The sequence below is a fragment of the Cervus canadensis genome, chromosome 5, assembly GCF_019320065.1.
Source record: "Cervus canadensis isolate Bull #8, Minnesota chromosome 5, ASM1932006v1, whole genome shotgun sequence".
NCBI classification, from domain to species: domain Eukaryota; kingdom Metazoa; phylum Chordata; class Mammalia; order Artiodactyla; family Cervidae; genus Cervus; species Cervus canadensis.
Window position 1 is genome coordinate 27,408,890 of NC_057390.1, and position 19,697 is coordinate 27,428,586.

General features: G+C 46.0%; 1 protein-coding gene across 3 annotated transcripts in view; it reads left to right on the top strand.

The window, feature by feature from the left end:
* The window catches only part of PRKCE (protein kinase C epsilon), a 535,293-nt gene that overhangs the window by 333,659 nt on the left and 181,937 nt on the right, over positions 1 to 19,697 (top strand). For all 3 annotated transcript variants that reach the window (XM_043468474.1, XM_043468473.1, XM_043468475.1), the window contains exons 4-7: positions 4,773 to 4,932; positions 7,003 to 7,037; positions 8,373 to 8,458; positions 11,350 to 11,479. In XM_043468474.1, coding sequence (XP_043324409.1) covers positions 4,773 to 4,932; positions 7,003 to 7,037; positions 8,373 to 8,458; positions 11,350 to 11,479 — 411 coding nt within the window. The remainder of the gene's footprint in view (positions 1 to 4,772; positions 4,933 to 7,002; positions 7,038 to 8,372; positions 8,459 to 11,349; positions 11,480 to 19,697) is intronic.

Genomic DNA, 19,697 nt, shown 5'->3' on the forward strand with positions numbered 1-19,697 from the left:
CCTGGGTCTGGAAGATCCCCTGGAGGAGGGCATAGCAACCCACTCCAGTAATCTTGCCTGGAGAGTCCCATGGCCAGAGGAGCCTGGCAGGCTACGGTCCAGAGGGTTGCAAAGAGTTGGACACAACTGAAGCAACTTCGCATACGCACACGTACAGGGGACAGTCAGGGAGATTTAAATATGAACTGTCTATTGGATGGTTATATCAATGTTAAATTTCTTGACTTTGATATTGTGATTATGTCAGAGAATGTTTTTATTCTTAGGAGATAAACCCTGAAGTATTTAGGAGTGAAGTGTTGCTTCAAATGGTTCAGCAAAACTATATATCATACATTCATCTTATATAATAATATATTGCTACTAATATAATTATAACATAATCATGTCATAATATAATTATGTTAATGACACTAACATATCATGCTGTATTATATATGAATATATAATAGATTATGCATGTTTGATATATATTGCTATTGTACACATAAATGTATATATACACTTACATTTATAAATCTATTCTTTCACTCTCACACCGTGCACGCTCTCTTACCCACACAGGTGCCTGTGCTCCTGCATGCATATGCCATGCATTACCCCCTACCCCATGGAAGCTGCGTTTTAATAGAGACCCTTCACATCAGGGGAAATGCTGAAGGTAATCCATTTCTAGCAGTTTCTCTAGGCCCAACAAGGAGATTCTATGGGACTGAGGAGCCTTGTGGCTCCCCTGTCCAGAAGTGTGTGGAAGGCAGGTGTTCTCATCAGCCAGGAGTCCCATCCCCTTTCTCCTGCAGCCTCGTGTGCAAACCTCCTTGGAACACGAAGTTTATTTACCTGTTCCTTCTGTTGCCTTTAGTCTCCCCACTTACTGAACAGAGAAGCTGACTTTTAACAGGCCATGCACAATGTGTTCTGGGGCAGGAGAACAGAACGTTTTGGAGAAGTTAGATCAGACGGACCCCGCCTTAGCATGGGGTTATCCTTGGCTCTCTTTCTAACCTGCACCCAAGACCCTCCCCTCCCCCCCACCCCCCACCTCCCACCCCTTTCAAATTTTAAGCAGCTTTTCTCACAGCATCAGTGCACCCCACAAACCAGGTTTTCAAAAGTAAGTGGGGTTTGGCAGAAACCAACGCAATTCTTTAAAGCAATTATTCTTCAATTAAAGAATAAGTAAATTTTTAAAAAGCAAGTAGAGTTAACTGGTTGCTGCATTTATCTATTAAATCAGTTAAACACAGTTTAGAATGTCCAGTTTGGTTACTGTGGTCATTTCTATAAAAAGTTGAGAAATAAGGCCCTCGGGGACCCCATGAACCCCCCATATGACAGCACTTCCTTGAGAAAACTAGATTAAACTCCTCACCATTTTGACTGAAAACACAATTTCCAGAGTCAAGATGAATAGAAAATCTGAGAAATTTGTAAATCAAATTGCATCTTAAACACATTAGAGCTTACTATTGATATATATTCCATGGTAAAGCCTTCTGTGAAAGAATTTGAAGGATGCTTTTGTACAAAGAGAATTCCCATCCCCTGGCCTGAGCTACCCAAGGTTGAGTTTGGGGGGTTTGGATTTTTTGTCGATTAGGTTTGTAGCAACTAAGGGCTATTGAAAAGATTTGTTTTTTAAAATACCATGTTTTTCCAGCTTATACAAATTGAATTTTTTCTAAATATACTGAAAAGTGTGAAGCAGAAATGAAAGTCACCTCTAATTTCACAACTGAGTGATGATTGTCATATTTATGCATGCGTGTGCATATGTAGACATCTCTAGTTAGAAGCAAAACCTTTCCTTGCAAATTTGCTCAGCTGGGTCTTACCCCCTGGGTTGTAGAAAGTAGGAGGTGGTGTGGGCTTTCTATACCCAGAAGGTAATCACTGTCAGAGACTTTGTGAAACAATAGGCACCAGGTAAAAAGGAAACCCCTGCAGCTTGGGGGGTATGAAGCAGGAGGTCCACAGGCAGACCCCCTTCCGGGTCACCAAGGGGCAATCCTGAGAATACAGCCTGGGAGCCCTGTGGGCAGCCTCCAGTCAGCAGTTCTGCACATTTGCCTGGAGGCTGCTTCCCTCTAAAAGCACACACTGGATGTTTGCTCCCCATTGTTCTTTTCCTCCTTCAGTTTGATGTTCTGTCCACCCCTACCCTCTCTGGACTGACAAGATGCTCTTGGATTAAACAGATGTTTGACTGACACATGTGACCACCACGTCAGGGAACCTTGTGTTCAGAGAGGTCCATGCGGAGCAGAGCTTATTCCCCTCAGGACTAACACTATTAGGCTGGGGTGATGGGCGCTGGCTGGTGCAAGGGGGCTGTCGAGGGGATGGAGCCTTCCCAATGTAATTTTGCCCACCTTCCAGGGCTGCTTGAGAGTGTCAAGAGCCTGGCAGGAGACCATAGCCTGCCTTCTCTGTGCTAGAGGAAGCCTCAGGCAGCCCAGCTCTTCCCTAAAGAGAGCCACCAAGTGAGAGCTTTGGAGACTTGCTGTAGGGAGAGTGGGCTGTCCCTCAGAGCAGCAGGTGGCCAGTGGACCCAGGACCTCTCTCTCCCTCTCTGGTATAGAATCTGGGCTCTACCACTGTGTGTGTGTTAGTCACTCAGTCATGTCCGACTCTTTGCCACCCCACGAACTGTAGCCTGCCAGGCTTCTCTGTCCATGGAATTCTCCAGGCAAGAACACTGGAGTGGGTTGCCATTCCCCTCTCTAGGGCTCTACCACTAGATAGCTGTATTAACAGAAAAGGTTACTTGAACTCTTCATTCTTCAGTTTGCAAATCCAAGACATGGGGGTAATAGCGGTACCCTTCAGTTGGGGTTGTAATGCTTCAATGAGTTATCACACATAATGAATTTAGCACGGCACCCACCAGAGTGCATAGATAGCTAAGGTGGCTCAGATGGTAAAGAATCTGCCTGCAATGTGGGAAACCCAGGTTTGATCCCTGGGTCAGGAAGATCCCCTGGAGAAGGAAATAGCAACCCCCTCCAGTATTCTTGCCTGGAGAATCCCATGGACAAAGGAGCCTGGTGGGCTACAGTCCATGGGGTCACAAAGAGTTGGACACAACTGAGTGACTAACACTTTCCAGAGTGTAAGCCCTTGACAGACGTTAGCTAGCATTGTCAGTGTGTTAGTCTGCTCAGGCTTTAACAAAATACCATAGAATACAGGCTTAGACAGCAGAAAGTTACTTTTCTTTTTTTTTTTTTGAATGCTATAAAACATTTATTTTTTTCTTCCTCTGTTGCACAACTCAAAATGAAGTTTCGAAGATACTATGTTTATTTTTTTCATACAAGAATAATGTTTAGGGTGTGAATATATTTGAGAATTCACCTGTAAACATATAATGTGCTTACATGTGTGAGTGTTCTTCACAAGTTCTTGTTTCATTTGTATAAAGCTGCTATATTTGTCTTTTTTTTTTCATTTATTTTTATTAGTTGGAGGCTAATTACTTTACAATATTGTAGTGGGTTTTGTCATACACTGACATGATTCAGCCATGGAGTTACATGTATTCCCCATCCCAATCCCCCCTCCCACCTCCCTCTCTACCCGATCCCTCTGGGTCTTCCCAGTGCACCAGGCCCGAGCACTTGTTTCATGCATCCAACCTGGGCTGGTGATCTGTTTCACCATAGATAATATACATGTTTCGATGCTGTTCTCTCGGGATGTTTCGAGAAATTTACCTTTCACAGTTCTGGAGGCTGAAAGTTTGAAATCAGTATCTTTGTGTTCTGGTGAGGACTTTCTGCTTGGCTGGTTTACAACCACCTTCTCGTTATATCCTTTCATGGCAGAGAGCAGGCTGGCTCAGGTCTTTTTCTCTTCTTTTAAGAGCACTAATCCCATTATGAGGGCACATCCTCATGCCTATATTTAATCATTATTACTTCCTAAAGGCCCCCCAACTATCACATTGGGGATTAGGGCGTTAATGTATGTATTGGTGTGTGTGGTGGCACATTCAATACTTAATGGTCATTATTATTTGTATTGTCCGTTTGCAGGGTGTTCTTAGGTTTGGGGCAGTCTTTGAAAGGGAGGGAAGTAAAAAGTGGGGAAGATCTTTCTGTCTCCAGTAGGTCTTAAAGCTCATGGTGGTGGTCTTGAACCTTCTGGAAACTGTCTGCTTTCATAGTGTTCTATTTCCCTCTCCTTTTAACCTTTAGGGAAAGGCTCTTTTTTGCTTTACTCTAGAGAAGAGGGAAGAGGAAGAAAAGTCAGGTTTATTAGACAGCTACTTCTCTGAGCTTGGCATCTGGGTGGGAAGGGAAGTCAACACCATTGACTCCAAGCCACACCCCTTAGGACCATCACCATCATCCCCATTGACAGAGGACAGTGCCTGCAGAGGCTCCAGATGAGGAACACAAGCAGTCCTAGGTCACTCCTCAGAAGTTCCCGTAAGAGTTGAACCTGAGCCCCTGACCCCACACCCTCGCAACATGGAGCTGGTGTGGGGAGGAGTGAAGCAGCCATGCCTGGAGCAGGAGAAGGGTTGGGATGGGGGCTGAGTGCAGCTGTTGTGTGAAAGTGCACAGGCTGGGCCTTACAGTCACATGGTGCGTACTGGCTGGAGCTAAGTAGTGAGGCTCCTTAGACCCCTGAATCTCTCCACCAGCGGAGGCGGCCCCCCCTCAACCTCCAGATCTCCCAGGCTGGAGTAGCTCTCCCACAGGAGGTTATTTTCAAGGGCTGCTAACCCAAACTGTATTTTCTTCTGTGCTCTTGTCCCTCCTCAGCCCCTAAAGACAATGAAGAACGTGTGTTTCGGGAGCGCATGCGGCCCAGGAAGCGGCAGGGGGCTGTCAGGCGCAGGGTCCACCAGGTCAACGGCCACAAGTTCATGGCTACCTACCTTCGGCAGCCCACCTACTGTTCCCACTGCCGAGATTTTATCTGGTAAGGTCCTCTTTTCTGGAAACCTCTCAGTTAGACTTCTCAGCAGCAAGAGGTGGGGGGAATGGGTCAGGAGATTGGACACTTTATGTAAAAAATGCTTATGTGCTTTAATTCTTTATTTGACTACAGAAGACTTTTCTGCAAGGCTGAGTGGTGCCTGGGGGGCTAGATGGGAAGAAGAAACTATGAATCCTGGTTCCTACATATGGAGATATGTAGGATCATATCATATCTCATATTTAAGGAGTTAAGATTTTATAACCAGTAATGGTATTGTGGGTTTTTTTTTTAAAGAACTCATAACTTTTAGAGAGGGACTCTGAATTATTTACCAACAGAATGATGGATTTCTTAGATTTGTTTTAAAAAAATAACTGGAAGGAGGGGTGAGGGTCTAGGGTAGAGATGAAACAAGGCTGGCCATGAATTTATCATTGTTGGAGGTACTCACAGGTACCTGAGGGTCTACTATATTCATCTCTCTATTTTTTTTATACATTTAAATGTTTCCATAGAAAGCTTAAAAATATTCCATTGCCAATATTTATAATACAAAACAATTTTTAGTAACTGTCACAACACTGGTGCTGATAGGATGCTGAGATTTCAGAAAAGAGAGAGAAGCATTGGCTGGAGTACTCAGGGAAGGCTTCCTGGAGGAGGTGGCAATTCTCTTTTTATGATGACTAGGATTTTGATAGGCAGAAACAGGTAAGTAGTAGGCCTTTTTGGCAGGTGGAGAAGGACAAGGAATATTGGCCTTGGGGATTAGAGGGGAACTTTTGATGAGTACCTACCTTGTGTCAGGGTCTCTCTTTGGCTCTGGAAATCTCTAAATCTTCCCAGCATCCTATGAGCTATGTATTATGAACACCATTCCACTAACAACAATACTGAGGCTCAGAAATGAGACCAGCCTATAGCCCTCCAGCTAGGATGTGTCAGAGACCTGATTCCACCCTGGTGAGCACATCTAATAGCTCATGCTCAGCTTTCCTAGCCACCTCTCTTAGCTCTCTGGAGCTGATGTGGAGTTCACATGCTGGCAATCCCTTGGAGGAGAGTGAGCAAGGCCATCCTGCAACATGAATGCAGAAGGGGAACATTCAAATTGCACTCTGAGGACACCCTGGATTCCCATGGTGTCCAGGAACACCTCGTCTCATCCTTGTGGTGTTCTGGAACTAGTCACAGAGGTTGGCATGGACATCCAAGGTGACACAGCTTAGAGCAAAGTCAACCTGATTAAAGCAGAAATAATGCCCAGCTCCATCCACGGACACGTCTCATTCCTGGGACTGACAGCCATCTGACCTGTACCTCTGTATTTTGGTCAAGAATTGGGGAACAGGTTCTGAAAGCTTAGCCTTAGAGATTCAGGTCTCCTCTAAGCCCATGGCCAGTACCACTGAACTCTAGGTTCCCTTAGCTGTAGCCCCAGTGACTTCTGGCTCCTTTCACTGGACTGGGTACTGCAGGGAGCTGACCAGTTGCTGGCGATGTCCTGAGGACAGGGCTCAGGCCAGGTTGGCTGGATTGTCCTGTGTCCAGGCTGACCCTAAACCTGCCCTAGGGGACCCTATGCTGGCCATGGAAGGAATCTGTGGTGTTGGCCTTTACCCAAATGGTAGATTGCACTCCCAGTCCTGGCCACACTCTGCCCCATAAACCTTGACTACTCCTGGAATGCTCAGGGAATATGCTTGCCAGTGAGAACCCTTCTCCACAACTATCTGCAAAGAAAGGCATGCTCAATGACTTGAGGCCCATGGAGAGCAAGCAGGGTCTCTGGGGCTTTCCAGAACACAGCTGGGCCCCTGGAGTGGCTGTTTGTATAGGAGACCGAGCCCTAACACTGACCAAACCTTGCACCCATTCCAAGCCCTGGGGCTGTCCTTGATGGCCATCAGGAGTCATTTTAAGGCACCCTTCAAGTGGGAGCGAGATACTACCCCTCTGCTGAGTGGACTCCACTCAGCATTTGTGGGCAGTGGCCAGAATGGGGTCACTTTGTGTGACTTTTGACCTACTGGAATTCATTTTCTTAAAGAGCTGTTTTCTTCTTTTCAGGGGTGTCATAGGAAAGCAAGGATACCAGTGTCAAGGTAAGAGGGTGTTGTATGAAGTAAATCCCTGGGAACCACAGGTCAATTCAGATCACGACTGCCTCTGGAAAGGGGGGCTGGGTGGGATGAGACTCAGAGCTAGGTAGGCCCTGCATGGTCACGCTTTCTCTCTGTAAGGTGAGACCCTGATTTTCTTTTGTCCCTGCCTGGCCTCACTCCACCATAGCTGTGTGGGAGTAGATGTATAGGAGCGCCTGTGGGGACCACCATCTGCAGGTGACCAGGGGGCTCAGTGTTTTGGTGCAGTGTTTCTGGTGCACCTTCTTCTTTCTCCTGTGAAATGGAAAGCTTCAGGAAGATGCCCTTTGGAGCCCCTTGTGTCCTGAACTGGGTTCTGTGTGTTGTGTTAGCTCCCCACTCTCCCACTCCCTGAAGAAGCTTCCTCCCCTGCTTGTTTTATTCTGTCTCACTCATGATTCTTGCTGCTTTGCTCTCTCTCCCTCTCTCTCTCTCTTTTTTTTTTTTTTGTCTCTTCTATACCATCATTAGCTCTTAAACATTTAACAGTTGCCTGAAAGTATGAGAGGGTTTGCTTCTTCCCCAGTTAATTGACTACAAATGCAAGGTTAAGTTATCTAGAACTGGAGGGTGGTATGTGATGAGGTCATGCTGAGGCTTCTCTGTGGTTGGAACTGGGAGCCCAGCCACTGGTTGACTTGAGTCTCACCCCTGGGGGACTGGGGTAGCTTCTGTGGGATGTGGCTGTGTCCTGGGGGTAATGTGTGCACAGTTACACATGTGACAGTTCTTAGATTCTTTGTATCACCTACTGCCCACACTGGCCCATGACACTACAGACAGAGCATCAGCCATTTCTTGGGGAAGTGTTACATAAAATGAAAAATTTTAAATTTGGCACAAAAGGTATATCCAGATCAAGGAGCTAGAGAACTTCTATGTCACAGAATACCCACTCACGTGCTGCTGGCCTCCCTACCACCCCAGCCAGCCCTGGTGGGACCGTGAATGGAACACAGGGGTGCCTTCCAACTGGGCGATTGTTTCCTGACGCTGGCATGGAGAAGCAAGAAAATTGATTGGTACTCCTGGAACTGGAGAAAACTGCTGATGCCCTTTGGATATAAATGGTCCATTCTTCTCCAGAGCATTTAGGAGAGCCTAATGGTTCTGATGGCAGAGTGCTTTGAAGTGATTGCATAAAGGGCTTCAGGTAGGGCATTACAATAAGTCTCTGCGTCGGAGACAGAAGGGGCAGGGCTCCCCTCGCTCCTCCGCAGAGACCTCACTGAATCCTGGCATGGAACCTTTCTTCCCTGCTTGTTGCTCAGCTCTCTCATGTTTTGCTGTTTGCAGTCTGCACTTGCGTGGTCCACAAGCGATGCCATGAGCTCATAATTACGAAGTGTGCTGGATTAAAGAAACAGGAAACTCCCGACGAGGTAAATATTTATAACATTGAAATTCTGGGCTTTCTTCCCTGCCATCCCCACCCTCCACTGCCTCCTCTGTGGTCCCCAGGAAAAACCTTATCTCTCTGAGGTCCTGTTGCTTTCTTCATTGTGTTGATCAAAAACGAAGGGAGTTGTCCACAGCCTTCCGGCATGAGGTACAATCTACAGAATGAGTGCAGCTCAAAGTCAGGCTTGTGTGTGTGGATATGATGCCAAGGGTTGTATGGTCCCCAGAAGAAAGCCCAGGGGAAAATTTGAGTTGTTTTATGTCATTATCTCATCGAAACAGTGAAAGGACTCACTGACATGTCAAGGGCTCCACACAGCTCATAAACAGTGAGAGACAGAACACACAGCAGGAATCTTATCTTTATGAGGTGATGGAGGAATGGAGAGGGATTAGCGAATCTAAGAAACACTTAAGAGGCTGGAAGAACCACAGTAATAACAATAGCTGACATTCATTGGGTACTCACTGTGCCCTGATTTAAGCACTTTATCGTATATTATTTAAAGCCATAACAACCTTAATGAGATCTATCTTCATTTTCCAACAGAAAGAATAGAAGCGTAGAGAGGTCAAATTAACTTGCCTTAAACCTCACATCCCAGTATGTGAAAAAGCCAGCCAGTCTGTTCCAGAGTCTGAGTCCTTGACGACAGTACTATGTTCCCTTCATCTTAGAAACTAGTGTCAGATTGACTGTTACAAAAGTTGTTAGGGGTAAAGAAGCAAGAAAATTTGACTTGAAGCCAGGTTTCTCTTAACTGAGTAATTGAGAGAAGAGTGGATCCACTAACAGAGGTAAAAAAAAAAAAAACCTCTTAGAGAAAATGGCAGGTGTGAATGTGAGTAGAGGAGTTATCTGTGTTCACGACAGTTGATTTCAAAGATATACTTTTAATTCTTGGTGAAATAAATAAATATCATATAATCATAGGCCATTAGTGTGAGAGAGACCCTGGGTGGGATTACAATCAGATAGGTTTATAATCAGATAGGTTTATAATTAGGCTTCCAAAAGGAGTCCCTTCTATTTTTGAGAAGCAGGGTTTCTACCTGCTTCTTAAAAACAGTTCAACAAAGTGACACCTTGACACCCAAAACATTTTCCATCTTTATGGAAAGCATTTCCATCTCCTTTTGATTTCACACCATCTCTGGAAAGCAGGAAGGGAAGAGGCTTAGACTGAGCATCCCATGTCCCTGGAAAGCAGATGGCCCAAAGCACCAAAGTCGTTTACTGAGGTCCTACAGTCACGGTAGGAAATCGCAAGTCACTGTCACCTGGCTCTCCTGACTCCTGTTCTAGGATTGTAACCATAAGTATGCTGCTACTCTCATTAGATTTTTAAGTGAATGAAAGAAAAAGATAATTTCCTTGCTATGTGTCTTTCTTCTTAGGGACATTTTATTGAGCATTTATTGAGCACTTCCTGTATGCCAGATGATTGCTCCATGGCCCACAGAAACAAAGAGGAATACATGATTCCTGCTCTTGAGATCATAACTCTCAATAAGTTTTTAAAAAGTGATCTCATAAGTTTTATCAATTGTGAACCTCTGCAGATGTCTAAACCTCTTTCACACCTCCTTGGAAGAAGACCCTATGATTTCATGCCATGCAGGCTAGAGGGTTGAGATTTGAAATGCACAGAACCCAGCTTTAATCTGTGACCTAGTTTTTCTGATTGTATTTTCTGGCATATTGAACACTGAAAAGAAGTTACCAATGAGGCGTGTTCCCAAACTTGGTACATGTCCCAAGGGAGATCAATTGCCAGGGATTGACTGGGTTTCTTAGTGGAATTGGTTGCCTGTCCTGCTGCTCCCTGAGGCCAGTCTCTTAGTTACTATATTCCTGACCCATCAGGGTGGTGACTGTGCCCTCTGCTGGGCACAGCCCTCGGGGGGCGAACCTTCAATTTCATCCTTTTGTGTAACCACCTGCAGGGTGAGACATGTACACACTCATCATACATATACACCCCACACCCACATGGCTCTAAACACCAAGCATCTAATGCCCTCCCATTAAAAGGGGGCTCTGCCAATGGGCTCCCTGGAACTTTTGGCCACAAGCACTCGGCCGATGCCCTCATCCTGTCTTGTGTCTCTGAGCTCACACTTAGGACTCTTGCCGTTCCCCGACTAACCAAGAATGCTCTCTCTTTGTGTCATCTTCCTTCCTTCTCTTCCTCTTTGGCTTTTAGTCTTCCGGTTCTATCTTTCTCCCTGTTCTCCCTCCCCGAGTCCTTCCTGTTGGCCTCACTCACCGCTCTCCGGCTGTATCTTCCTCTGAGTGCTGTGTGCTTCGGAACTACACCTGGGCCGCCTCCCTGGGTGCTCGCAGTCTCCCTGATCCTGCAGCACAGTCTTATGTGTCGGTCATCATTCTCACCCCCCATCGTCTGATACTTTAGAGTCCTTAGTGGCTGCAGCTGAGGGTCACACAGCTTTCCTGCCCCCACAGACCTCCTAGTCACCTGGGATGCTTCCCGACCTCTTCACCTTGGTTGTCCCCACATCCCTTTGGGGCTAGTCCTGGGAGACCACGACTCTCCTCTTAGTATCGACCCAGCATGTCTTCAGTACCTACAGTAATATGTTTCCTGCCTCTTCTACCCCCAGGGTCTCATTGATCCCACAATCCTGTCACCTAATGACAACTCTTCAAGGCCAAAATGTGAGGTGCAGATTGACTGCTGTGTGCCATGGGATTTGGAGGTCTGGAGTCCCGGATGGGACTGGTAGGGGGTCAGAGTCCACAGAGAAAGTGGGGTCAGGGCCCTGGGAGGAAGGCTGTCTTCACCATGTTCCCAGGGAAGCTTCAGAGCAAGGAGCTTGGCTTTGACCCTGTGCTTTGCCGTTCCTGCAGGTGGGCTCCCAGCGGTTCAGTGTCAACATGCCTCACAAGTTCGGGATCCACAACTACAAGGTCCCCACCTTCTGCGACCACTGTGGCTCCTTGCTATGGGGCCTCTTGCGGCAGGGTCTGCAGTGCAAAGGTAAGGTGCTGGGTCCTGCTCTCCCCCTGCCCTTGCACCTGAGCCCCTGCTGTGCTCCCCTTAAAGAACCTTTCTTCTTGGAGCCTCGAGAGTGCTTTCCAGGGCTGACCAAAGGACTGGGCCCAAGCCCTTGCTAAGCCGTTGTTAGTTACTCTGAGCATTTGCAGGCAGTCTGTGTGCAGAGGCCTTCCAGCGGACTCTGTAGAGGGAATCAGAAGAGAGAAAGTGTGACTCCACCTTCTAAGACAGTGAACAAGCTGGGGCCACAAGATGAGTCTGAAAAAGTGCAGGAAAAAATTAAGGAAAAGATACACTGGAGTATAAGAGAAGAAAAGTTTTTGGAGTTAGACTGTGAAATAAGTCATAGACATTTTTCTGTCTCCATCCGTGGTTCAGAGTTTACTTTTGGAAAAACACCTGCTAAAATGCTGTCACATAAGACAGATTGCTCCTTCATAGACCTGTGATGGATATTATATTATCCCCTGGCCCCATGAGGAAATAGGCTCAGAGACTAATTTAACCTCTTCATGTAGCTCATGAGCAGAAGTAGGGTTTGAACCTTGACCTCTGGGTCTGAGTTTCTTCCTTTATTTCCTGCTGTTCTGCCTTTGAATTGACTTCTGCTCAAATGAGTGTGCTAAGTGACACAGGTAATACCACATAATATGGGGAGGTGGGTTCACACTCTGGGGTCTAATAGAAGTCCAGTGTCACAAGCTAGTCTAACTTGCTCACAGAGTTGGACAACCATGAACTATTGGCCAGGAATATCTCACAGACACTATTTAAAAACACTTTTTTATTATTTTATTAAATATTAAAATTTTATTATTTAAGTAAATTTAAGCTTAAAAATGAAAATGTATTAAACTGTTAAATTAGTTTGTTATAAAAGCAGTATTTTATTATTACTGAATGCATCATTAATAAATTCCCGTTATGAAAAAATTAGAGAAAGAGCTAAAGTTTAAGAAGGAAATTGAAGCTGTGAACCGATTGGTCACTGAAAGGATCCCAGTGAGAAAGTATGAAGATTGGAAATAAGGTATTGGCTGTAGTGGGAATAGAGAAGGAAAATAACCTAGGAGGTGTTGATGAGTGATTTATTGTCTGTAGTGATCAGATCCAACTGGGAGGATGGTGGCACCACTCGCTGAGACAGGGAACCCAGGAGAGAGGGCAGGGTTGGAGGTAGAGATGGTGGAGTTGAGCTGGGGACGTGTTAACTTTGAGGCGCCAGTGGAAAGTACATGAAGCTGTCTGACTATTGGAAATTCTCATTGAAACTCAGGAAAGATGTCTAGATGGAGCTTTTAGATTTGGATTTGTCAGTGTTTGAGTAGTAGTTAACCTATGAAGTAGATGTCATCCCCAGGATAAGTACCTTGAGTGAAGAAAGAAGAAGACAGCTTGGGAATCTGGGGATGAGGTAGGGTATCAGCATCCTAGGATGAGTGTGCAATGGAGCTGCATGCTCTGAGGGGAGGGCCTCAGAGATAGGAGGGAAAGTGGCAGGGAATGGAATCATAGAAGCCAAAAGAGCTGAGAGTACTTTTTAAAAAATTTAAAAAGGGAGTGATGGATAGTGCCAAATGCTTCTAAAAAGTTGTTTAAAGTAAAAAGTGTCACATGGGAAAATAGAACTACATATAATCCAGCAACTCCACTTCTGGCTATTTTCTTGAAGAAATAGAAACACTAATTTAAAAAGATACACATACCCCCTGTGTTCATTGCAACATTATTTACAATAGCCAAGATATGGAAGCAACCTAAGTATCCATCAACAGATGAATGGGTAAAGAAGAGGTGTTGCGTGCACACGCGCACACACACACACACATGCACAGTGTAATAGTACTCAGCCATAAAAATTGATTAAATCTTGACATTTGTGACTGAGTAGACCTAGAGGTATTATGCTTAGTTAAATAAGTCAGACAGGGAAAGACAAATGGTGCATAGAATCTTGTTGTTGTTATTGTTGTTCAGTTGCTAAGTTGCATCCAACTCTTTGTGACCCCATGGACTGCTGCACACCAGGCTTCCCTGTCCTTAACTATCTCCCTGAGCTTGCTCAAATTCATGTCCACTGAGTCATTGAGTCTAACTGTCTCATCCTCTGCGGCCCTCTTCTCGTTTTGGCTTCATTCTTTTCCAGCATCAAGGTCTTTTCCAGGGAGTCGGCTCTTCACATCAGATGGCCAAAGTCTTGGAGCTTCAGCTTCAGAATCAGTCCTTCCAATGAATATTCAGGGTTGATTTCCTTTAGGTTTGACTGGTTTGATCTCCTTGCAGTCCAAGGGACTTTCAAGAATCTTCTCCAGCACCACAATACATAAAACAGAAACAGACTCATAGATATAAAGAACAAACAGGTGGTTTGCTGGAGGGGAGGTGGGTGGGGGATGAGGGAGATTAAGAGGTACAAACTTCCAGTTACAAAATAAATGTTACAGAGATGAAACGTACAACATGGGGCATAGACTGAACAATACTGTAGTATCTTTGCATGGTGACAGATGGTAACTAGACTTATTGTGGTGCTCATTTTGTAATGTATAGAAATATTGAATCACCATGTTTGTGCACCTGGAACAAGCATGGTATTGTAGGTCAGTTATGCTTCAATAAAACTGAAAAAAAAAGGTGGGACATGGGGTTGGATTTAACAATAAGGAGATCACTGGTGCACTCAGCAGGGGCTATCTTGATGGGGATGAGCACCCAAGTGCAGAGGCTGGAGTGAAAACAGAATGTGAAGTATTTTCAGGATATTTTATATAATCAGAAAAAAGACAGTGGAAAAAGAGACCATTAATGAGCCAGGAGAGACAGGGGATTGCTGATAGAACAGGGATAAAGAGATGGATACCCCTCCTCCTAGTAAAAGGAAAGACTCAAAGCCAGGCCTGGCATGTCCTGTGTCAGGGAAGGGAGTCCAGGAGGAGATGACTGGCAGAATGGTCATTTAAGTTCTGAATCTTCTGAGGGCACTGCAGCTAAAAATAAGTTCCTTTTTTAATTAAGTTTTTATAGGAAACTCCTTACTGTTCTCCATAGTGGCTGCATTAATTTACATTCCTTCCTACAGTGTAAGAGGATTCCCTGCTCTCACACCCTCTCCAGCATTTATGTATAAAATAGATCACTAAGGAGAACTACTTTATAGCACAGGGAACACTACTTGAAACTGTGGTGACCTAAATGGGAAGGAAGTCCAAGAAAGAGGGGATATATGTATACGGCTTCCCTGGTGGCTCAGACTGTGAAGAATCTGCTTGTAATGAAGGAGACTCAGGTTCGATCCCTGGGTTGGAAAGATCCCCTGGAGAAGGGAATGTCTATCCACTCCACTATTCTTGCCTGGCAAATGCCATGGACAGAGGAGCCTGGCAGGCTGTAGTCCATGGGTTTGCAAAGAGTTGGACACGACTGAGTGACTAACACACACGTATATGTATGGCTGATTCACTTTGCTGTACCACATTGCAAGCAGGATATTGTAAAACAACTATGCTCCAACAATAATAATAAAAAAAAAAGGTCAGCAGATAGAAGACAACCCCAGACTGTGGCACTTCTAACATGAGAGCAGAAAAGTCTTTTTAATTACTCTGTTTCTGATGTTGATAATAAAGAAGATTAGATAGTGATGGTATTAATTAGAGTGTTATCGGTGATGAAAGACAATAAATAGCACGCCATTTCATTACCTAACCCTTGTTAATTTCCCCAACTTTGATCAATACAGACTTTGGCCAGACTTCTGAGTTACCGGGTCGGGCAGCGGGGGAAGAGAGTTCCCTTACTTCTGAAATTCGAGATCCTTTTCAGAGTTGACGTGAGAAGTAAGGGGGCTGTGGAAGGCACGAGGAGGGTTGGGAGGAGGGTTGGAAATAGCAGTGGTAAGAAGTGAGGAAGAATAGGACAGGAGGAAGTGCTGGCCGCTGACACATCTTATGTTCTCTGTGAGCTTCCCAGATGTTGTTTCCCTTTCTAGAATTCCAGCAGATGACCTGAAAGAAACAGGGCCTGTCCAAAATCTTTTTTGCCATTAAGTGACATGGAAACAAAAAGAAGAGAAAGAAAACAATGCAGCATGAGTCTTGAATGCTTTCAGCAGAGGAGTGATGCATTTTTGGAAAGTTGAGTAGTGGTTGCCAGGAAGCAGAGCGCCTGCTTTGGATGGGACTCTGATGAGGCCATGTCTGGTTTTAAGTAACTCTATTAATTATTGATCTATCTAGGGAATCTAAATGAAGGCACCATCATCTCATAAATATTGATAACTTAAGGAGGCAGCCCAGACACCCAGACGTGGCTGCCAGGGCTGTGGGTCCCTGGATGACCCTGGGAGAAGGCAGGGCCGGGGGACGGTGTGTTCAGCTCTGTTTTGGCAGGAAGCGCCTCAAGTAAAAGATGGGGAGAATGAGGCTGTCTCAAGCGAGGATTCCTGGTCACTGGAGCCCAGTGGGACATGAGAGGAACAGGCTACACAGAGATGAGAAGGTAGAGGCCATTCAGAACTTAGGGCCCCAACAAAGGTTTACAGATACTCCTGTCCTGTCCTCTGTTACCATGACTTGGCCTTTTCCCTCTTGTTCCTTTTCTCCTCCTGCTGTGCTTTTCTCACTCAATTTATTTTTTAGATCCACAGTAAAACTGAGCAGAAGGTACAGAGATTTCCTGTATATAGCCTGCCCCCACATATACCCAGCCTCTCCCACCATCAACATCCCCAGCCAGAGAGATGCATTTGTTAAACAGTTGCTGAGCTTACACTGACACATCATAATCACCCAATATCCATAATTTACATTAATTTCACTCTTGGTGTTGGACACTCTGCGGGTTTTGACAAATGTATAATGACATGTATCTACCTTACAGTACCATACAGAGTGGTTTCACTGCCCCCCAACCACCTATGTTTTCTTCGCGCTTTTTATCCTTTTTCAGCCTCAAGTCTTTTTGTCCCTGCAGGCCCCTTATCCTGTGGAGAGGGTGATGGCCAGAAGAGGCTGGAAGGGTCCTGGGAAGGGGCCCCTCTTATCTGGGTCTAAGTCTGGTTCCACTCCTTTGATTGCTAAGAAAAAGAAATAAAAAATTACTGACCTGCCTGGTGTCTCAGAGCAAGTCCCCAGGGAGCTAGAGTTACACCCAGGCAGCTGGCGCCTGCGCTGCCTCTGGTCTGTGATCCCCACCCTCTCCCATCTATGGAGACTCCATCAGGTCTGCACCTTTGTTGAATCAGGCTGGCTTGGCCTCCTGGGCTGGAGCCCCCATCCCCTGGTCATGGTGGGATACAAGCCACTTGACCTGCTGGTCTGTGGCTTCAGCTTTCTTGCCCATCCCACTCCTGGGGATAAAACATTTAGGTGTTTTCAATGAAATGGGTTTTTCTCGAGCTTGCGTCTATAGGGAAGGATCCATGAGATGGTCCTGGTCACTCTCCCTTCAGCCTGAAGTTGCCTGAGCCACATGGGTACAAAGGTGCTGGATATACTCTTCCAGAGACTGTCCCTCTGTCAGCCAGGGAGAGAGAGCATAATCACCCCCTTTTACTGGCGGAAACTGGAGACCAGTGTGCACAGAGGGATACAACCAGGGACCTGTGGGAACCCACCACTGTCCTCTGGGCAGCCTCCTCCCTCCCACCACCCAAGAGGGGCCAGTCACTTGGAGAATGCTCACAGGCTGTGTTTGAGTAACCGAGCTCCTTTATCAGGGTAGAAAGACACCAGCACTAAAGCAAGATATTTCGTTGCTGTCTTTTTTTTTTTTGGCCACCTAGCAGGGCCCTAGCTTCTCAACCAGGGATTGAACCTGTGCCCTTGGCAGTGAAAGTGCAGAGTGCTAACCACTGGACCACCAGGGGATTTCCTCCTGTCCTTTATCTTACGATTTAAGTGCTGGCACCGTTGTGCTGTACCTCTCTATAGACTCATTGAGGGTCTGTCTGAGCACCTCAGCCACTATTAGACGGTGCGAAAATGAGCTTCAAATGTTCAAATACTAGCGTCACTGAGGCATTTGAACTCTTTTTGTTCTTCATTTTATTTTAAGTCTACTGCTTCCTTAACCTGACCTTCACCTGCACAGTGAATGCCTCCAGGGTCCTCTCACATGTGCTGTATTTCTCCATTGACTTATGGAGTCAGCTTCCCCAGAGGGAAAGACTCCCAATACCTTATGATTTTTGTTTCCTTCTCTAAAGAAGATGTGGGGTTCTCACCTGCCCTGGCCACCCACCCCACTCCCCACTTCTCTTCTGCCTGTGAGCTCACACGTCTCCAGCACAGCCGCCTTGACATCACCCAGCATCTGGGGCAGTTTAACAGAAAGCCAGACCTCTTTACACAATTCTGTCTGCCCTGCAGGGCCTGCAGCAGCCCTGGCTTTCCTGTCCTCCTCTGGGGTGAGGCCCCTGCTCCTGCCTGTCCACCCTGACTGCAGCCCTGTGCCAAGGTAGGGAACGAGGTACAGCTGGAAAAGGTCTGGCCTGGAGAGTCCTGAAGAGTCTCCTTCCTGGCTTCTTGACTCTCTCTGAGATCTTATCCTAATAGTAGCTGTGAGCCAAGGCTACTTTTGTGGACTAAGGGATAGAGAGTCACTCCCATTCCTGCAGGTAATGAAGAACAGGCCATCTATTGGGGCAAACCCCCTAGGCAGAGAGCTGGAAGCAGTGAAGATCCCAGATTGGGAGTCCAGGATACTGGTCTGTGCTGGTTCTGCCACTGCAGATAGGAGGAAGGGAAGGTTTTCTCTCTCCCTTCCCTTCCCTTCCTTTCTTCCTTCCTTCCATTTTAAAAAAGTGGATATTAAAAAAAAAAAAAATCAGTAAAGTTATGAAAAAGAATTTTTATTCTCATCAGTTTTGAAAATATCAGCCCTTTACTATTATTTTTTAACAGTTTCCTTGTCATAGGGCTTCCCTGGTGGCTCAGCTGGTAAAGAATCTGCCTGCAACGCGGGAGACCTGGGTTCGATCCCTGGGTTGGGAAGATCCCCTGGAGAAGGGAAAGGCTACCCGCTCCAGTTTTCTAGCCTGGAGAATTCCATGGACTGTATAGCCCATTGGGTCACAAACAGTTGGACACAACTGAGCGACTTTCACTTTTCCTTGTCATATCTTCAACTTTTATTTGTATTTTTACAATTAAAAAAACACAAATAATACACAAATAATTCTCACTTTGAAAGATTCTAGCAAGACTTAAGTATACGTATGAAAATATTAAAGTCTGTTATATTCTCTTACCATGTCTATCTCCAGCCCTAACCACTACTAACAATTTGTTGGGGTCCTTTTAAGCCTTTTTGTGTACATTTGCTACTCCCAGTCTTGTCTCCTGCCCGGGACTCTGCATCAAGCACTCTCCCACCCCTGCTAACCTCCATGACACAGCATACCACTTCCTGCTCACAGCTGTGTGTGTCTTGCCCCTGCGCGTGGTGCGGCTGGCTGTAACCCGTTATGCTATCAAACCACCGCTCTGGCTCACCCCCAAGGGCCAGACCACCCTCATGTAGAGAGATTTCTGGAGAACACTTAGGCCTGCCCGTCTCCCTTTGTCACTGTTCTCTCACAAGGTCTTCTGCCTGCTTTGGGAGGAGTCCCAACAGCCTAACCCACCCCACTGCAACCCCAGCTTTAATCTCAGCTATGGAGAGGGTGGGAACATGGAAACCAAAATGAAGGTCAGCATGCCCCAGCCCCCGTCTGTCCTGAGGACAGCACGGCTGCCACAGCACCACCTAAAGCACCGAGTAGGAGCTCAACAAATGTGTGATGAGACCCTGGGCAGAAGTAGAATAATGATCTTCCTTTTTGAAGAGCCCCAGCAGTGCAGCTCATCCCGGTGAAGCGGTTGAAAAATGAACAATATGAAGCAGCCTAGAACGGGAATCCTCAGGGAACTGGGAGCTGGGTGCTCACCAGTCCGGATGACGGACAGAAGGGGGTGATTCAACTGGTTTGACTGCCTTGCGTTACTATAAACGAGCTTCTTTGGTTCTAACATTTACGTTCTCTTCCTGATCTGCGGCCTCCAGATGTTACTTCCAGCTTCTGGGAACCCCACTGTGGCTGCTTAAATTATGTCAAGTTCCCTTCTCTCAGCCAGCTTTGCCCTCATGTTTCCAGACTTTTCAAAGCGCCTTCAAAGTCTCTTTTTCATGTGGTTCATATTAACTGACAATCACTGGGTTT